Below are 14,370 nucleotides of genomic sequence, written 5' to 3'. Positions count from 1 at the left end.
TAGACTATGACTAGACTATGACTAGACTATGACTAGACTATGACTAGACTATGACTAGACTATGACTAGACTATGACTAGACTATGACTAGACTATGACTACACTATTCATTATTTGTTCAAACAGAACTAACGGGTAATGAAACACCATTCAATGTACATGTCTGTGTGGTGAGATCAATAACACATGGCACCTCAAAAACCCCAAAGTAGGAAATTAAATTATTTTTATAAGAAAAAGTAAATAAATGGGGTGGAGAAAAAAGTGGCATAAAGTAAATATGAAATTGATATTAATTCTAGAAATTTTCTCTATAAAATATTATCTTTATAATGAAAATATTAATATAGAATATCTACTCTTTTTGCTTTAAGTTCCTCCCAATATCGATGATTCGCTGACCTCAAGTGATGTAATTGTGCGTGAAGGTGATAATGTTACCCTAAGATGTAAAGCGAAAGGTAGTCCTGAACCCTCGATACGTTGGAAACGAGATGATGGTCTAAGAATTGTTGTAAATAAATCATTAGATGGTGAGCTTTAAAAAGAAAAATGAAAACTAAAGTCGTTTATTTGATTTAAAATTTTTTGATGCAAAATTTTCAGTACCCGAAGTTGAAGGTGATACCTTGGAATTGGAACGTATATCTCGTTTACATATGGGTGCCTATTTATGTATAGCTACCAATGGTGTACCGCCCAGTGTCTCGAAACGTATTAAAGTCAGTGTGGATTGTAAGTAAAATTAACAATTAATTTAAAGTACAATTAAAATAATTAAACTATGACTTTAAGCTACTTAGGAAATCTTATATATGTAAAAAAGACTAATTGATGGAAATACTTGTTTTTATATTTTTTATTGTTTTAGTTTCTCCCATGGTCTCAATACCCCATCAATTGGTGGGCATACCCATGTATTTCAATGTAACCTTAGAATGTTTCATAGAAGCAAATCCAACGTCTCTCAATTATTGGACAAGAGAAAACGAACAAATGATAACAGATTCTTCGAAATACAAGTGAGTGTTGTATATACATATACATATATTTTTGTTGTTTTTGTAAAGAGTGAAATTCATAAAAAAAAATCAAAATAACTTGCAGCTAAATCATTTTATAGGAATTAATACTCAATTTTATAGAAAAGAGCATCATCTATGAGAGTGAATTCCCTGTTTAAGAAATCTATTTGCGTTTTAAAGTAAAGCTAAAAACAATTTAAATTTATACATATTTCTTTAACCCTAAATGGCAAAGAAAATTTTTATAAAACAAGTAAAAAATTATAGTTGGGCGAGGCCGACTATATAATGCCCTACATTTTTTACAAAAATATAATGTAATTTAGTTGTCATAATAAAGCATTTAAGTTATTAATTTCATTGAATTATCTCAAAAATTGCGAACTGTACTTTGATTACAAATTTTACAAGCCCTTTTTGGCGGGTTCAGTTGTATGGGGGCTAGAAGATACCAATGTTAACCATTTTCAATAGGCTTCGTCCAATAGAAGATCATGTACCAAATTTCATTAAATTATTTTCAAAATTGCGCCCTGTCGTTGATTACAAGGTTTACATTTTACACGAACGGACATAGGTAAATCGACTCAGGAAATGGTTCATTGCCGATTGGTATACTTTAAGGTAGGTAAAGGACCAATATTATTGTGCGTTACAAACATCAGCAAAAATCCAATATATCCTCCCCACTAAAGTAGTGTAGGGTATAAATATTCTGGACTGTAGTCCAGTCTTGTTTAAGAAAATTTTTCTATGACAAAAGTTGGGACTTTAGTCTGAACTATGGTTGGGGCTATAGTCGGATCTTTAGTCTGGACTATAGTCAGGACTTTTGTCTGGAATATGGTCTGGCCTATAGTCGGTACTTTAGTCTGAACTATTATCGGTGCTATAGTCGGGATTATAGTCAGGAATTTTGTCCGGACTATAGTCGGGTCTATAGCGTATTATTTACTATAATCTGGTATATAGTTTCGGTATAGTTTGGACAATAATCTGAATTCAGACTGGACTATATGACGGATTAAAATATGGATTATATTTCTGTCTAGAATCTGAACTACATTCTGTGATATAGTATGGGTATAGTCTATCTTATATTCAGGTCTAAAGTCTGGTCTATAGTCTGGCCTATGACGGATTAAAATATGGAATATTTCCATATTCGACTGTGCCGAATCTTATATACCCTTTCACCAAGTATGTTTTAAAAAAAAACAGTTTTTATTAATTTTGTATCTCTGCACACATGTCACACATAACATACACACAAACAAATATAAACTGCAGCAGAAAGATATATTAACCGTTGTACTGTAATACCACCGTCAAACTGTATTACCACCCTCAAACAAATATGAGTTGTATTACCAACATATTACTGCTTTATCTTCTTGTTCGTGTTATACCCTTCACCTTCGTGAGAACAGAACAGCAACCAAACATACAAAAAAAATACACAGCTGAATAAAACCAAATACATCTCTACACGTACATGTACATCTTTATCCAATTCACAGTGTTGTTGTAGCTTTTTTAACAAAGCATGAAAAAAATGCTGATTTTAAATAGCGATCTTCTCGAAAGCATGTCTAACTGAATTGTCTGGGGACCACTAAAAACTGATTTCAATAGACAGACAGACGGACATGGCCTATAGTCTGGTCTATAATCTGGGCTATGACGGATTAAAATATGGATTATATTCTGGTCTATAATCTGAACTTTACTCTGTGCTTTAGTATAGTCTGTCTATAGTCTGGTCTATATTCTGATCTAAAATCTGGTCTATAGTCTGGCCTATAGCCTGCTGTATAGGCTGGCCTATAGTCTGATCTGTAGTCTGGTCTAAAGTGTGGATTATACTCTGGACTATATAATGGTTATGGTGTTGAATATATTCTGGTATATCTTTTGGATTATAGTACCGCAGTATGGGTTCATTCTAATCTATAATCTGGCCTATAGTCTGGTCTATAGTCTGATATTTAGTCTGATATTTAGTCTGGTCTAGAGTCAGGCCTTCAGTTTGGATCTTTAGTCTGGTATATCTTTTGGATTATAGTTTGCAATATAATATGGAAAATAATCAGTAATTAAGTCTGGACTATAGTCTGAAATTTAGTAGGAGTACAGTGTAGACTAAACTGGGAACTATAAACTATATTCTGGTTGATAGTCTGGCCTTTAGTTTGGTATTATTGTCTGGAGTATAGGATGGTAGGGCTATAGTCTGAACTACAGTCTGGACTATAGGTTGGATTATATATCATAGAGATCTATAGTATGGACTATAGTCTAGAATACATTCTTGATTCTAATCCGGAATATAGTCTGGTCTATAGTCTCGACTATATTTGAAACTATTGTATAGACTATAGTTTGGACTATATAGTATTATACCATTCCGGATACATTGGACAGTTAATGGTTTAAGCAAAAGCTAATGAATGACTTGAAACTTGTACTAGTATATTTTTGTTAATACTCAACTTTCATTATCTCTTTTGAAAGGCGAGCTTTAAATATATTTAATTTCAACAGTCTTGATAATGTGCTTTAAACCACAACAACTGCAGTGAGTACGTGGAAAATAAAAAGGGGAAAAATAATTATAAAAACACAATAATATCTATAATGTTTATAAAATATCTATGGCCGCTACTATTATCAGTCCAACCCAAAACACAGGCTGATCTAAAAAATGATGTAAATACAAGGGTGAAAAATTCCATATTAAAATCTATAGACTTTACTGTTAATCCCTGTGAAGACTTCTATACTTTTGCCTGTGGAAATTATGCTGAGCAACATCGAACAAAATACTATAAGGAAATATCCGGCTTAATGGATTTTCAATATAATAAATATATTATAAATATGATAGAATCTTGCTATCAACATGATTATCAAGTAACGGATCATTGTCAGTCGTTTATTGAAAAGGCGAGAGTGTATTGGAAGGCCTGTCGGAGAGAAGTTAGAAGAGATCTTCCAAAATATTTCAAGGATATTAAACCAGGTCCACAATTAAATTGGCCCATATGGGAGAAAACAACTAACACATGGTCGCAGGCAACTTATGATGTCTGGATGTTATTAGGGAAGTTGCAGTCCTATGGTTTAAATAATGTCTTGATTAATCATGAGATTTCGGTGGATAGAAATAAAGAATTTAGCATAACCTTAGAACCAGCTTACAGTGAGGAAAATAGTACCTTACCAGACTTAAATATTTTAGAGTTTTTACTAATGGCTCTAGAAGTTTCTAAACCTAAACATATATTACATAATTTAAGAAAATCTGATGAACTGTTGCTTGATATTTTGAATCAATTTGTTGAGGAAGCTGATGAAATGCTGGACATTACTTATGAAGATTTAAAGTTACTATATCCAAAACTTAATTTAGATGTATATCTTCAGGAACTTTTAAATATAGAATTAAATGCAAACACTTCAATTATCATAATAAATCCAAAATATTTTCAATATTTAAACGATAATATGTGGCAGAAACTACAAACGCCCAATTGGTGCAACTATTTGATGATGAAATTTCTTTACTATTTGGTCGTAGACAGTACAAATGATTTCACCGCTTTGGATTGTGTAAAAGATCTGAGAAATAAAATGGATTTAGCAGTGAATTTTTTGTTTTATAATGAAAACTATGCCTTCAAAGCTCAACTCTATAATGAAGCTGTCAATGAAATTTTTGTAAATATAAAAGATCGATTTAAAAGATTATTCACAAACAATCGCTTAAATCTGACCGAGACACAAGTTCAATTTCTTCAACATAAATTACAAAATTTGCGCCTAAATATAGGAAATCTACCCGATGATGTAACATTTGATAAAATTGAAACGTTTTATGAAAATCTACCACAATTACATGATAAAAATTACTATAAAAATCACTTACTCTTGTTAAAACATCGTTTTCAAAAGTCTCTTCATTATGCGCCTACGCAGAGTTATTTCATTGTGAACGACAATCGTATGGGTAGTACATCGGGCGCGTTTTATGTGATCAAACAAAATATGATCGTTTTACCATTCGGCAGTCTAGCGTATCCACTATTCGATGCTAAATATAACGATGACTACAAGTATTCACTTTTGGGTTTTATATTAGCTCATGAGTTTACACATGCCTTCGATACCACTGGTTTAAATTTTGATGGCATGAGCGAGCTAATAAACGAAGACGGTTCTGATATATTGGAAAATATGAATTATCGAAAATCTCTAGTCTGCCTGCAGTCACAACTACCCACCGATAGTATAGACGAACGTATAGCGGATATTGTTGGCATGGATGTTATATTTAAAATTTTCACAGAAAATAACCAAAATCTCATTCCTGTTAATCAATTCAAATATTTCTACTTAAATATGGCTCAGTTCTTTTGCGGTAAAAGTAATATTAAGTTTGTAGAACATGATAGTGATGCTCAGCGTTTGAATCAGATTGTCATGAATTCAGAAGGATTCGCGTATGCTTTCAAATGTCATCGAAATAGTAAAATGCATCCAAGTAGAAAGTGTCGTGTGTATTAAATTTTTATATTATAGATTTAAGTAATTTTACAAAATAATTGTAAATATAAATAAATGTTAAACCTTTAGTAAAGATTAAGATTTTATTTGGTACGGCTGAACTGGAAATGCAAATATTCTAACTAACTAACTAATTAACTAACTAACTAACTAACTAACTAACTAACTAACTAACTAACTAACTAACTAACTAACTAACTAACTAACTAACTAACTAACTAACTAACTAACTAACTAACTAACTAACTAACTAACTAACTAACTAACTAACTAACTAACTAACTAACTAACTAACTAACTAACTAACTAACTAACTAACTAACTAACTAACTAACTAACTAACTAACTATCTAACTAACTAACTAACTAACTAACTAACTAACTAACTAACTAACTAAGTGACTGTCTGACTGACTAACTAAGCTAGTCTAGTATATAGTTAAGTCTACAGTCTAGTCTGCAATCTAGTCTACAGTCTAGTACATAGCCTTGTCACCAATCTAGTCTACAACTAGTCTATAATATAGTATATAGTCTAGTCTATACTCTAGTCTCTGTTTTTGCGTATAGTCTAGTCTATTGTCCAGTCTATAGTCCTGTCTATAGTCAAGTATAAATTTTAGTATATATTCCAGTCTATAGTCCAGTCTATAGTCTAGTCTATAGTCTAGTCTATAGTCTAGTCTATAGTCTAGTCTATAGTCTAGTCTATAGTCTAGTCTATAGTCTAGTCTATAGTCTAGTCTATAGTCTAGTCTATAGTCTAGTCTATAGTCTAGTCTATAGTCTAGTCTATAGTCTAGTCTATAGTCTAGTCTATAGTCTAGTCTATAGTCTAGTCTATAGTCTACTCTAAAGTCTAGTCTATAGTCTGGTCTATAGTCTAGTCTATAGTCTTGTCTATAGTCTAGTCTATAGTCTTGTCTATAGTCTAGTCTATAGCATATTATAGCGACTATAGTATATGTAGTCAAGACTCTTTAGTTTCGGTAGTCGAAAGACTAAAGTGAGAAGTTCAGAGACTGTAGTCAAGAGACATTAGGTTGTATATTGTTTATAATCTTTCAAGTCAAAAGACTATAGTTTATTTAGGCGAAAAACTATTGTCAGTAGAAATAAGAGACTATATTCTCCTTAGTAAATACAACATAGTTTCTATAATCAAAGAACTATGAGCAAAAAGCTTTATTATTTCCAGTGAAGAAAATATAGTCGATAGTTTTTTCTTTGAGAAACAATACGATTATTTAGTCTCTCTGATCAAGTAGTCTCTCTTAAAATTTATTAATTTTTTTTTTACAAAAATTTTGTTGTTGTAAACACTTTTTTTAAATAATTTTGTTGTGATAAAGATGCTGAATATTTCTTTCGAGGGTTGAAAATGAATTTTATATTCTGTTTAATCTGTTTTTATGTTTTGTGTCTTGATAAATCGAAATTTGATTATCTCTTCAAAAGCTGTGTACAATTTAACAGTTTTAAAAAAGTATTTAAACCTGCAACAAGTACGGCGAGAAAAATGACTTTACAGCTTTTATGGACACTTATGCTAGCAGTACTAAGCGTTCAGATTAAAGCCCAATCTACACAAAATGATATAAATATATTGATTGAAAATACCATTTTATCGTCTATAGATGAAACCATTAAACCGTGTGAGGATTTTTATGCCCATGCCTGTGGCAAGTATGCGGAGCAACACTCATCAGAGGATTATAAGGAAATAACCACTTTATTGGATTTACAATATAATAAATTTATTTTACAACTATTTGATGCAGTGTATCGGGACTATCAACAAGATTCTGATAAATCTGATACATTTATAGCGAAAACATTGGCTTATTTTCATTCGTGTCGCAGAGAAACTAAAAGAAATTTAACAAAATACTTTGAACATATTGAACCAGGACCACAGCTTAATTGGCCCTTATGGGAGGAGTTAAGAAATAACGCTACTAAACCTTTTCTATGGGCCGATGAGCAATCATTTGATATGTGGACTCTATTGGGCACATTACAGTCTTACGGTTTAAATAATGTCTTGATAAATCAACAAATTTTAGTAAAGAAAAATGGTGATTTAGAAATAATGCTAGAACCTGCATATCGAGAGAATAATTCGACTTTACCGGACTTGAAGATGTTAGCTGTTTTATTAATGGGTCTGGGAGTAGCGCAACCTAAAATGTTTTTATTAAATCTTTTACAAACCAATAAGATTTTGGTGGATATTTTGGAAAGTTGTGAAGAGCACAAAGGGAATGTTCAACAATTGACTTATAAGGATTTGAAATCACAATTTGAAAATCTAAATTTAAGTTCATTTGTCAAGGAACTAGTTAACCGAGAATTATCGGCAGATACTGTAATTATATTAAGAAATCCCCAGTATTTTCAAAACTTAAATGAAAAGCAAAATGTAAAAAAATCTGATTGGTGTAATTATTTAATGTTAAAATTTCTTCATTTTTTGGCTTTGGATAGTACAGCTACTTTCAAAAGTTTGGATTGTATTAAGGATTTAAGAAATAAAATGGATTTAGCGGTAAATTATCTATTTTATCAACACAACTATGGTCACAAAGCTGATCTCTATAAACCCATTATTCTGGAAGTATTTCAAAACATAAAAGCGAAATTTCAAAAACTATTCCTAGAAAATCATTTAAATTTAACTTTACAACAACAACAATTTCTACAAGAAAAGTTGCAATATGTTAAGCTAAATATAGGAAACTTACCGCAAGACGTAACATTTATTAAAATTGAAAAATTTTATGAAAATTTGCCAACATTGGATATAACAAATTACTATAAAAATCATCTTCTCCTACTGAAACATGGTCATCAAAACACCCTCCATTATAAACCAAATCAAACGCACCACCACTATTCTAGAGGTGCTTTAGGCAGTAGGCCAGCAGCATTTTATGTTGCCCAACAAAACATGATCGTATTACCCTTTAGCAGTCTACGTTATCCACTTTTCGATATACACTATCATGATGTCTACAAATATTCTCATTTAGGTTTTATAATGGCTCATGAGTTGTCGCACAGTTTCGATACATTTGGTCTTAATTATGATAGTAAAGGAGAATTTGTAAAATCTCCACATCATATATTGGCCAATGAAAATTTTCTCGCCGCCCTAGAATGTTTGCAGTCTCAACTTTTTACCAATAGTATAGATGAACGTATAGCGGATATTATTGCCATAGACATCAGTTATGATCTACATGAAACTAAACTAAATAAAGATACTCCAGCAGATGTACGTACTAGTTGGAATAAATATTTCTACTTAAATTTGGCGCAGTTTTTTTGTGGTAAAAACGATATAAAATTTATTGATCACGACACAGATGCACTACTCGAAATGCAGCAACACATCCCTTAACTAGAACTAGAACCGAACTAGAACTGAACTAGAACTGAACTAGAACTGAACTAGAACTGAACTAGAACTGAACTAGAACTGAACTAGAACTGAACTAGAACTGAACTAGAACTGAACTAGAACTGAACTAGAACTGAACTAGAACTGAACTAGAACTGAACTAGAACTGAACTAGAACTGAACTAGAACTGAACTAGAACTGAACTAGAACTGAACTAGAACTGAACTAGAACTGAACTAGAACTGAACTAGAACTGAACTAGAACTGAACTAGAACTGAACTAGAACTGAACTAGAACTGAACTAGAACTGAACTAGAACTGAACTAGAACTGAACTAGAACTGAACTAGAACTGAACTAGAACTGAACTAGAACTGAACTAGAACTGAACTAGAACTGAACTAGAACTGAAACTAGAACTGAACTAGAACTGAACTAGAACTGAACTAGAACTGAACTAGAACTGAACTAGAACTGAACTAGAACTGAACTAGAACTGAACTAGAACTGAACTAGAACTGAACTAGAACTGAACTAGAACTGAACTAGAACTGAACTAGAAATGAACTAGAACTGAACTAGAACTGAACTAGAACTGAACTAGAACTGAACTAGAACTGAACTAGAACTGAACTAGAACTGAACTAGAACTGAACTAGAACTGAACTAGAACTGAACTAGAACTGAACTAGAACTGAACTAGAACTGAACTAGAACTGAACTAGAACTGAACTAGAACTGAACTAGAACTGAACTAGAACTGAACTAGAACTGAACTAGAACTGAACTAGAAACTGAACTAGAACTGAACTAGAACTGAACTAGAACTGAACTAGAACTGAACTAGAACTGAACTAGAACTGAACTAGAACTGAACTAGAACTGAACTAGAACTGAACTAGAAATGAACTAGAACTGAACTAGAACTGAACTAGAACTGAACTAGAACTGAACTAGAACTGAACTAGAACTGAACTAGAACTGAACTAGAACTGAACTAGAACTGAACTAGAACTGAACTAGAACTGAACTAGAACTGAACTAGAACTGAACTAGAACTGAACTAGAACTGAACTAGAACTGAACTAGAACTGAACTAGAACTGAACTAGAACTGAACTAGAACTGAACTAGAACTGAACTAGAACTGAACTAGAACTGAACTAGAACTGAACTAGAACTGAACTAGAACTGAACTAGAACTGAACTAGAACTGAACTAGAACTGAACTAGAACTGAACTAGAACTGAACTAGAACTGAACTAGAACTGAACTAGAACTGAACTAGAACTGAACTAGAACTGAACTAGAACTGAACTAGAACTGAACTAGAACTGAACTAGAACTGAACTAGAACTGAACTAGAACTGAACTAGAACTGAACTAGAACTGAACTAGAACTCATCTAGAACTGACGCTCATTATTAAACTACGATTATAGCTATGAACTTATATTGAAGCTCTATTTAGAATATCACGGCATATGACTTTAAATTTGGTTTATACAAATACTAGACTATAGACTAGACTATAGACTAGATTATAAACTCGACTATAGACTAGAATATAGACTAGATTATAGACTCGACTATAGACTAGAATATAGACTAGACTATAGACTAGACTAGACTAGACTATAGACTAGACTATAGACTAGATATAGACTAGACTATAAACTAGGCTATAGACTAGACTATAGACTAGAGTATAGACTAGACTATAGACTAGACTATAGACTAGACTATAGACTAGACTATAGACTAGACTATAGACTAGACTATAGACTAGACTATAGACTAGACTATAGACTAGACTATAGGCTAGACTATAGACTAGACTATAGACTAGACTATAGACTAGACTATAGACTAGACTATAGACTAGACTATAGACTAGACTATAGACTAGACTATAGACTAGACTATAGACTAGACTATAGACTAGACTATAGACTAGACTATAGACTAGACTATAGACTAGACTATAGACTAGACTATAGACTAGGAATAGACTAGACTATAGACTAGACTATAGACTAGACTATAGACTAGACTATAGACTAGACTATAGACTAGACTATAGACTAGACTATAGACTAGACTATAGACTAGACTATAGACTAGACTATAGACTAGACTATAGACTAGACTATAGACTAGACTATAGACTAGACTATAGACTAGACTATAGACTAGACTATAGACTAGACTATAGACTAGACTATAGACTAGACTATAGACTAGACTATAGACTAGACTATAGACTAGACTATAGACTAGACTATAGACTAGACTATAGACTTAGACTATAGACTAGACTATAGACTAGACTATAGACTAGACTATAGACTAGACTATAGACTAGACTATAGACTAGACTATAGACTAGACTATAGACTAGACTATAGACTAGACTATAGACTAGACTATAGACTAGACTATAGACTAGACTATAGACTAGACTATAGACTAGACTATAGACTAGACTATAGACTAGACTATAGACTAGACTATAGACTAGACTATAGACTAGACTATAGACTAGGCTATAGACTAGACTAGACTATAGACTAGACTATAGACTAGACTATAGACTAGACTATAAACTAGACTATAGACTAAGTAGTACTGAATTAAAAATTTTTCATCTCTTGGTTAATTTCCTATAGGGGATATTATATTCGATATTTCTTGCTCTATATGTTGTCTATATATGTATATGTTCTTAAAAAAATATATTCTTATCTCTATACGACAGCTAGCATATGTACACCAATATTAGTTTGACTTATTAAAATAGTGATATTTTTAGATTCAGTGTTTCCAGTTGCAAAAAAAAGAACGAAAACTATGAAATCGCTCTACATAAATCTCATAAAATTTATATTATTACAACAATTTTGTTGTTTAACAAAATGTTTTAAAGGACCTTGTGAAGATTTCTACGAATATGCCTGCAGTAACTATAGTCGTGAAAACCCAGATGAGAGTTACAAGGAAATAACACAAAAATTGGATAATAACTTTAATAAAAAATTGTTGGAATATATGAACAAGCAAACCTATATACCGGGTAAACAAACATTTTGTGATAAAATGCAATTGTACTGGGTGTCATGTAAGAATGAAACACAAAGAGATTTGAAGAAATATTTTGACGACCTAAGACCGGGTGATCAATTAGATTGGCCCTTATTGGCATATAAGAAACGGTGGTTGACAGCAAATGAAACCTTTGATTTTTGGTCTTTGTTGGGTCAAATGCAGTCATATGGCTTAAGTAATGTTATAGTAAAGCATGAAATTGTAAGAAATAAGGAAGGTTTATTACATATCTGGCTAGCACCAGCTATAGCAGATGATGAAGAGGGCAAACTACCCGATAAAAAAGTGTTGCAGATATTGTTAAAAACTTTAGGCATAGAGCGTCATGAGCAGATAATACAAGGGCTTTATAATTTTTATGTAAAATTAAAAAATATGAGAGGAAAATTTGATTTAAGTGCAAATCAGATAAAAGATATAAGTTTGGCAAGTATAGATATTAACCATCCTTTGCTTAATATTAAATTATTTGTGGAAAATTTGTTGGGTCCTGAAGTTAATAACATTTCAGTTATTACCATAGAAAATCCAGAATATTTTAAATTCATAAATCGTCAATCGTGGTCACCTAAGGAACTAGAACATTTATGCAATTATTTAATGCTACAATTCCTTTACTATTTAGCCAAAGATGGCGCTACAGACTTTACACCCATTGCCTGTATAAAGGATTTAAGAAGAAAATTTGATTTGGCAGTAAATTTCTCTTATTATCATAACTTCTATCAAAAGGACGAAACTAAATTCTCAAAAGCTCTTGCTAAGCTAACTCAACAACTTAAAGTTACGATGAAAAAATATTTCGAAAAGAATTTCCTAAAACTCAATTGTGAAGAGATAATATTTTTGGAAACTAAATTAAAAGAAATTCAAATAAATATCGGTAATTTACCGGCCGATAAAAGTTTTTACGCCATAGAAAACTTTTATCAGGATATATCTAATCTGTTCAAAGATAACTATTTTAAAAATCATTTGCTGCTATTAAAACATCGTTTCAGTAAATCGTTGCTATATAAACAAAATCAAACACACTTCATAGTCGGCGATAATCATATGGGCTCTGTGTCCTTACCGTTCTATGTGCTCCAACAGAATATGGTAGTCATACCATTTGGCACTTTACAATTACCTTTATATCATTATAATCAAACGCCTCTAGAACAACTATCCCTATTGGGTTTTGTTTTGGCACATGAACTAGCCCATGCTTTCGATACTACTGGTCTATATTTTGATCAGTATGGTTTGCCATTGGATCCGCCTTCAGACATTATGAATCATGAAAATTTTACAAAAGCTCTTAATTGCATGCAAATGCAAAATTTTACAGAAACCATAGATGAGCGTATTGCCGATCTATTTGCAGTACGTGTAGTTTACCGCATCTATTATGAAAATTATTCGCATGATAATTACACACAGTGGAGAAAAGATTTCTTTGTGAATATGGCTCAGTTTTTCTGTGGCAAAGATAACATACAGTTCATAGATCATGATTCAGATGCACAGCGTTTGCAGATAATAGTAAAGAATTTTCGACCATTTGCAAGGGCATATGATTGTCCAGAGACAAGTCTCATGCATGCGAAACCAAAATGTCGTCTTTATTAGAAATGATTATATCAATCAAATGAGAATGGCTTAGAAGCATATGTTGCAAAATACATTTAAGAGAAATACATAGAAATGAACAAAATTACTTGTAATTTTGGTTGGATTAACTGAGTACTTGAGACAGTAGAACTTGGTTGCTTTATTCGTAGTAAAATTGTTGTTAAATATATTTAAAAAAACAAAATGGACATTGCTATCTTTGCTGCTATACACAACACTATAAGGATACATACATACATACGTAATATTTTAGCTCAAAACTGTGTAAATCAATAAAAAATAAAAATAAGTAAAATATTTCTATGAAAAATTATTTTTTTTTTAAAGAAAAATATATTGCAGACTATAGGCTAGACTATAGTATGGACCAGACTATTGACTAGAATATAGATTAGACTATAGATAGGTCTATAAACTAAACTATAGACTATACTATAGACTAGACTATAGGCTAGACTATAGACTAGACTATAGACTCGACTATAGACTAGACAATAGACTAGACTATATACTAGACAATAGACTAGACTATAGACTAGACTATAGACTAGACTGTAGACTAGGCTATAGGCTAGACTATAGACTAGGCTATAGGCTAGACTATAGACTAGACTATAGACTAGACTATAGACTAGACTATAGACTAGACTATAGA

At 31.9% G+C, this 14,370-nt stretch overlaps 4 protein-coding genes across 4 annotated transcripts; all 4 read left to right on the top strand.

Moving 5' to 3' along the window:
- The first annotated feature begins 186 nt into the window (after nt 1–186).
- On the top strand, nt 187–1,136 carry LOC111687001 (lachesin-like). The gene is made up of 4 exons (XM_046956164.1): nt 187–208; nt 375–533; nt 607–735; nt 872–1,136. Exons 1-4 carry the CDS (start codon nt 187–189, stop codon nt 1,024–1,026), a joined length of 465 nt encoding a protein of 154 aa, XP_046812120.1. The 3' UTR covers nt 1,027–1,136.
- A 2,430-nt stretch (nt 1,137–3,566) lies between these two features.
- LOC111687014 (membrane metallo-endopeptidase-like 1) lies at nt 3,567–5,664 on the top strand. The gene has a single exon (XM_023449420.2). It carries the CDS (start codon nt 3,663–3,665, stop codon nt 5,589–5,591), a length of 1,929 nt encoding a protein of 642 aa, XP_023305188.2. The 5' UTR covers nt 3,567–3,662; the 3' UTR covers nt 5,592–5,664.
- A 1,307-nt stretch (nt 5,665–6,971) lies between these two features.
- On the top strand, nt 6,972–8,994 carry LOC124421270 (neprilysin-3-like). The gene has a single exon (XM_046956162.1). It carries the CDS (start codon nt 6,973–6,975, stop codon nt 8,992–8,994), a length of 2,022 nt encoding a protein of 673 aa, XP_046812118.1. The 5' UTR covers nt 6,972.
- Nucleotides 8,995–11,810: 2,816 nt separating this feature from the next.
- Nucleotides 11,811–13,999, top strand: LOC124421303 (neprilysin-3-like). The gene has a single exon (XM_046956257.1). It carries the CDS (start codon nt 11,844–11,846, stop codon nt 13,710–13,712), a length of 1,869 nt encoding a protein of 622 aa, XP_046812213.1. The 5' UTR covers nt 11,811–11,843; the 3' UTR covers nt 13,713–13,999.
- Nucleotides 14,000–14,370: the final 371 nt, after the last annotated feature.

The sequence above is a fragment of the Lucilia cuprina genome, chromosome 2 (genome assembly GCF_022045245.1).
Source record: "Lucilia cuprina isolate Lc7/37 chromosome 2, ASM2204524v1, whole genome shotgun sequence".
Lineage (NCBI taxonomy): Eukaryota > Metazoa > Arthropoda > Insecta > Diptera > Calliphoridae > Lucilia > Lucilia cuprina.
Note: the sequence above shows the minus strand (reverse complement) of the source record. Positions and strands in the feature narration are given on the sequence as shown.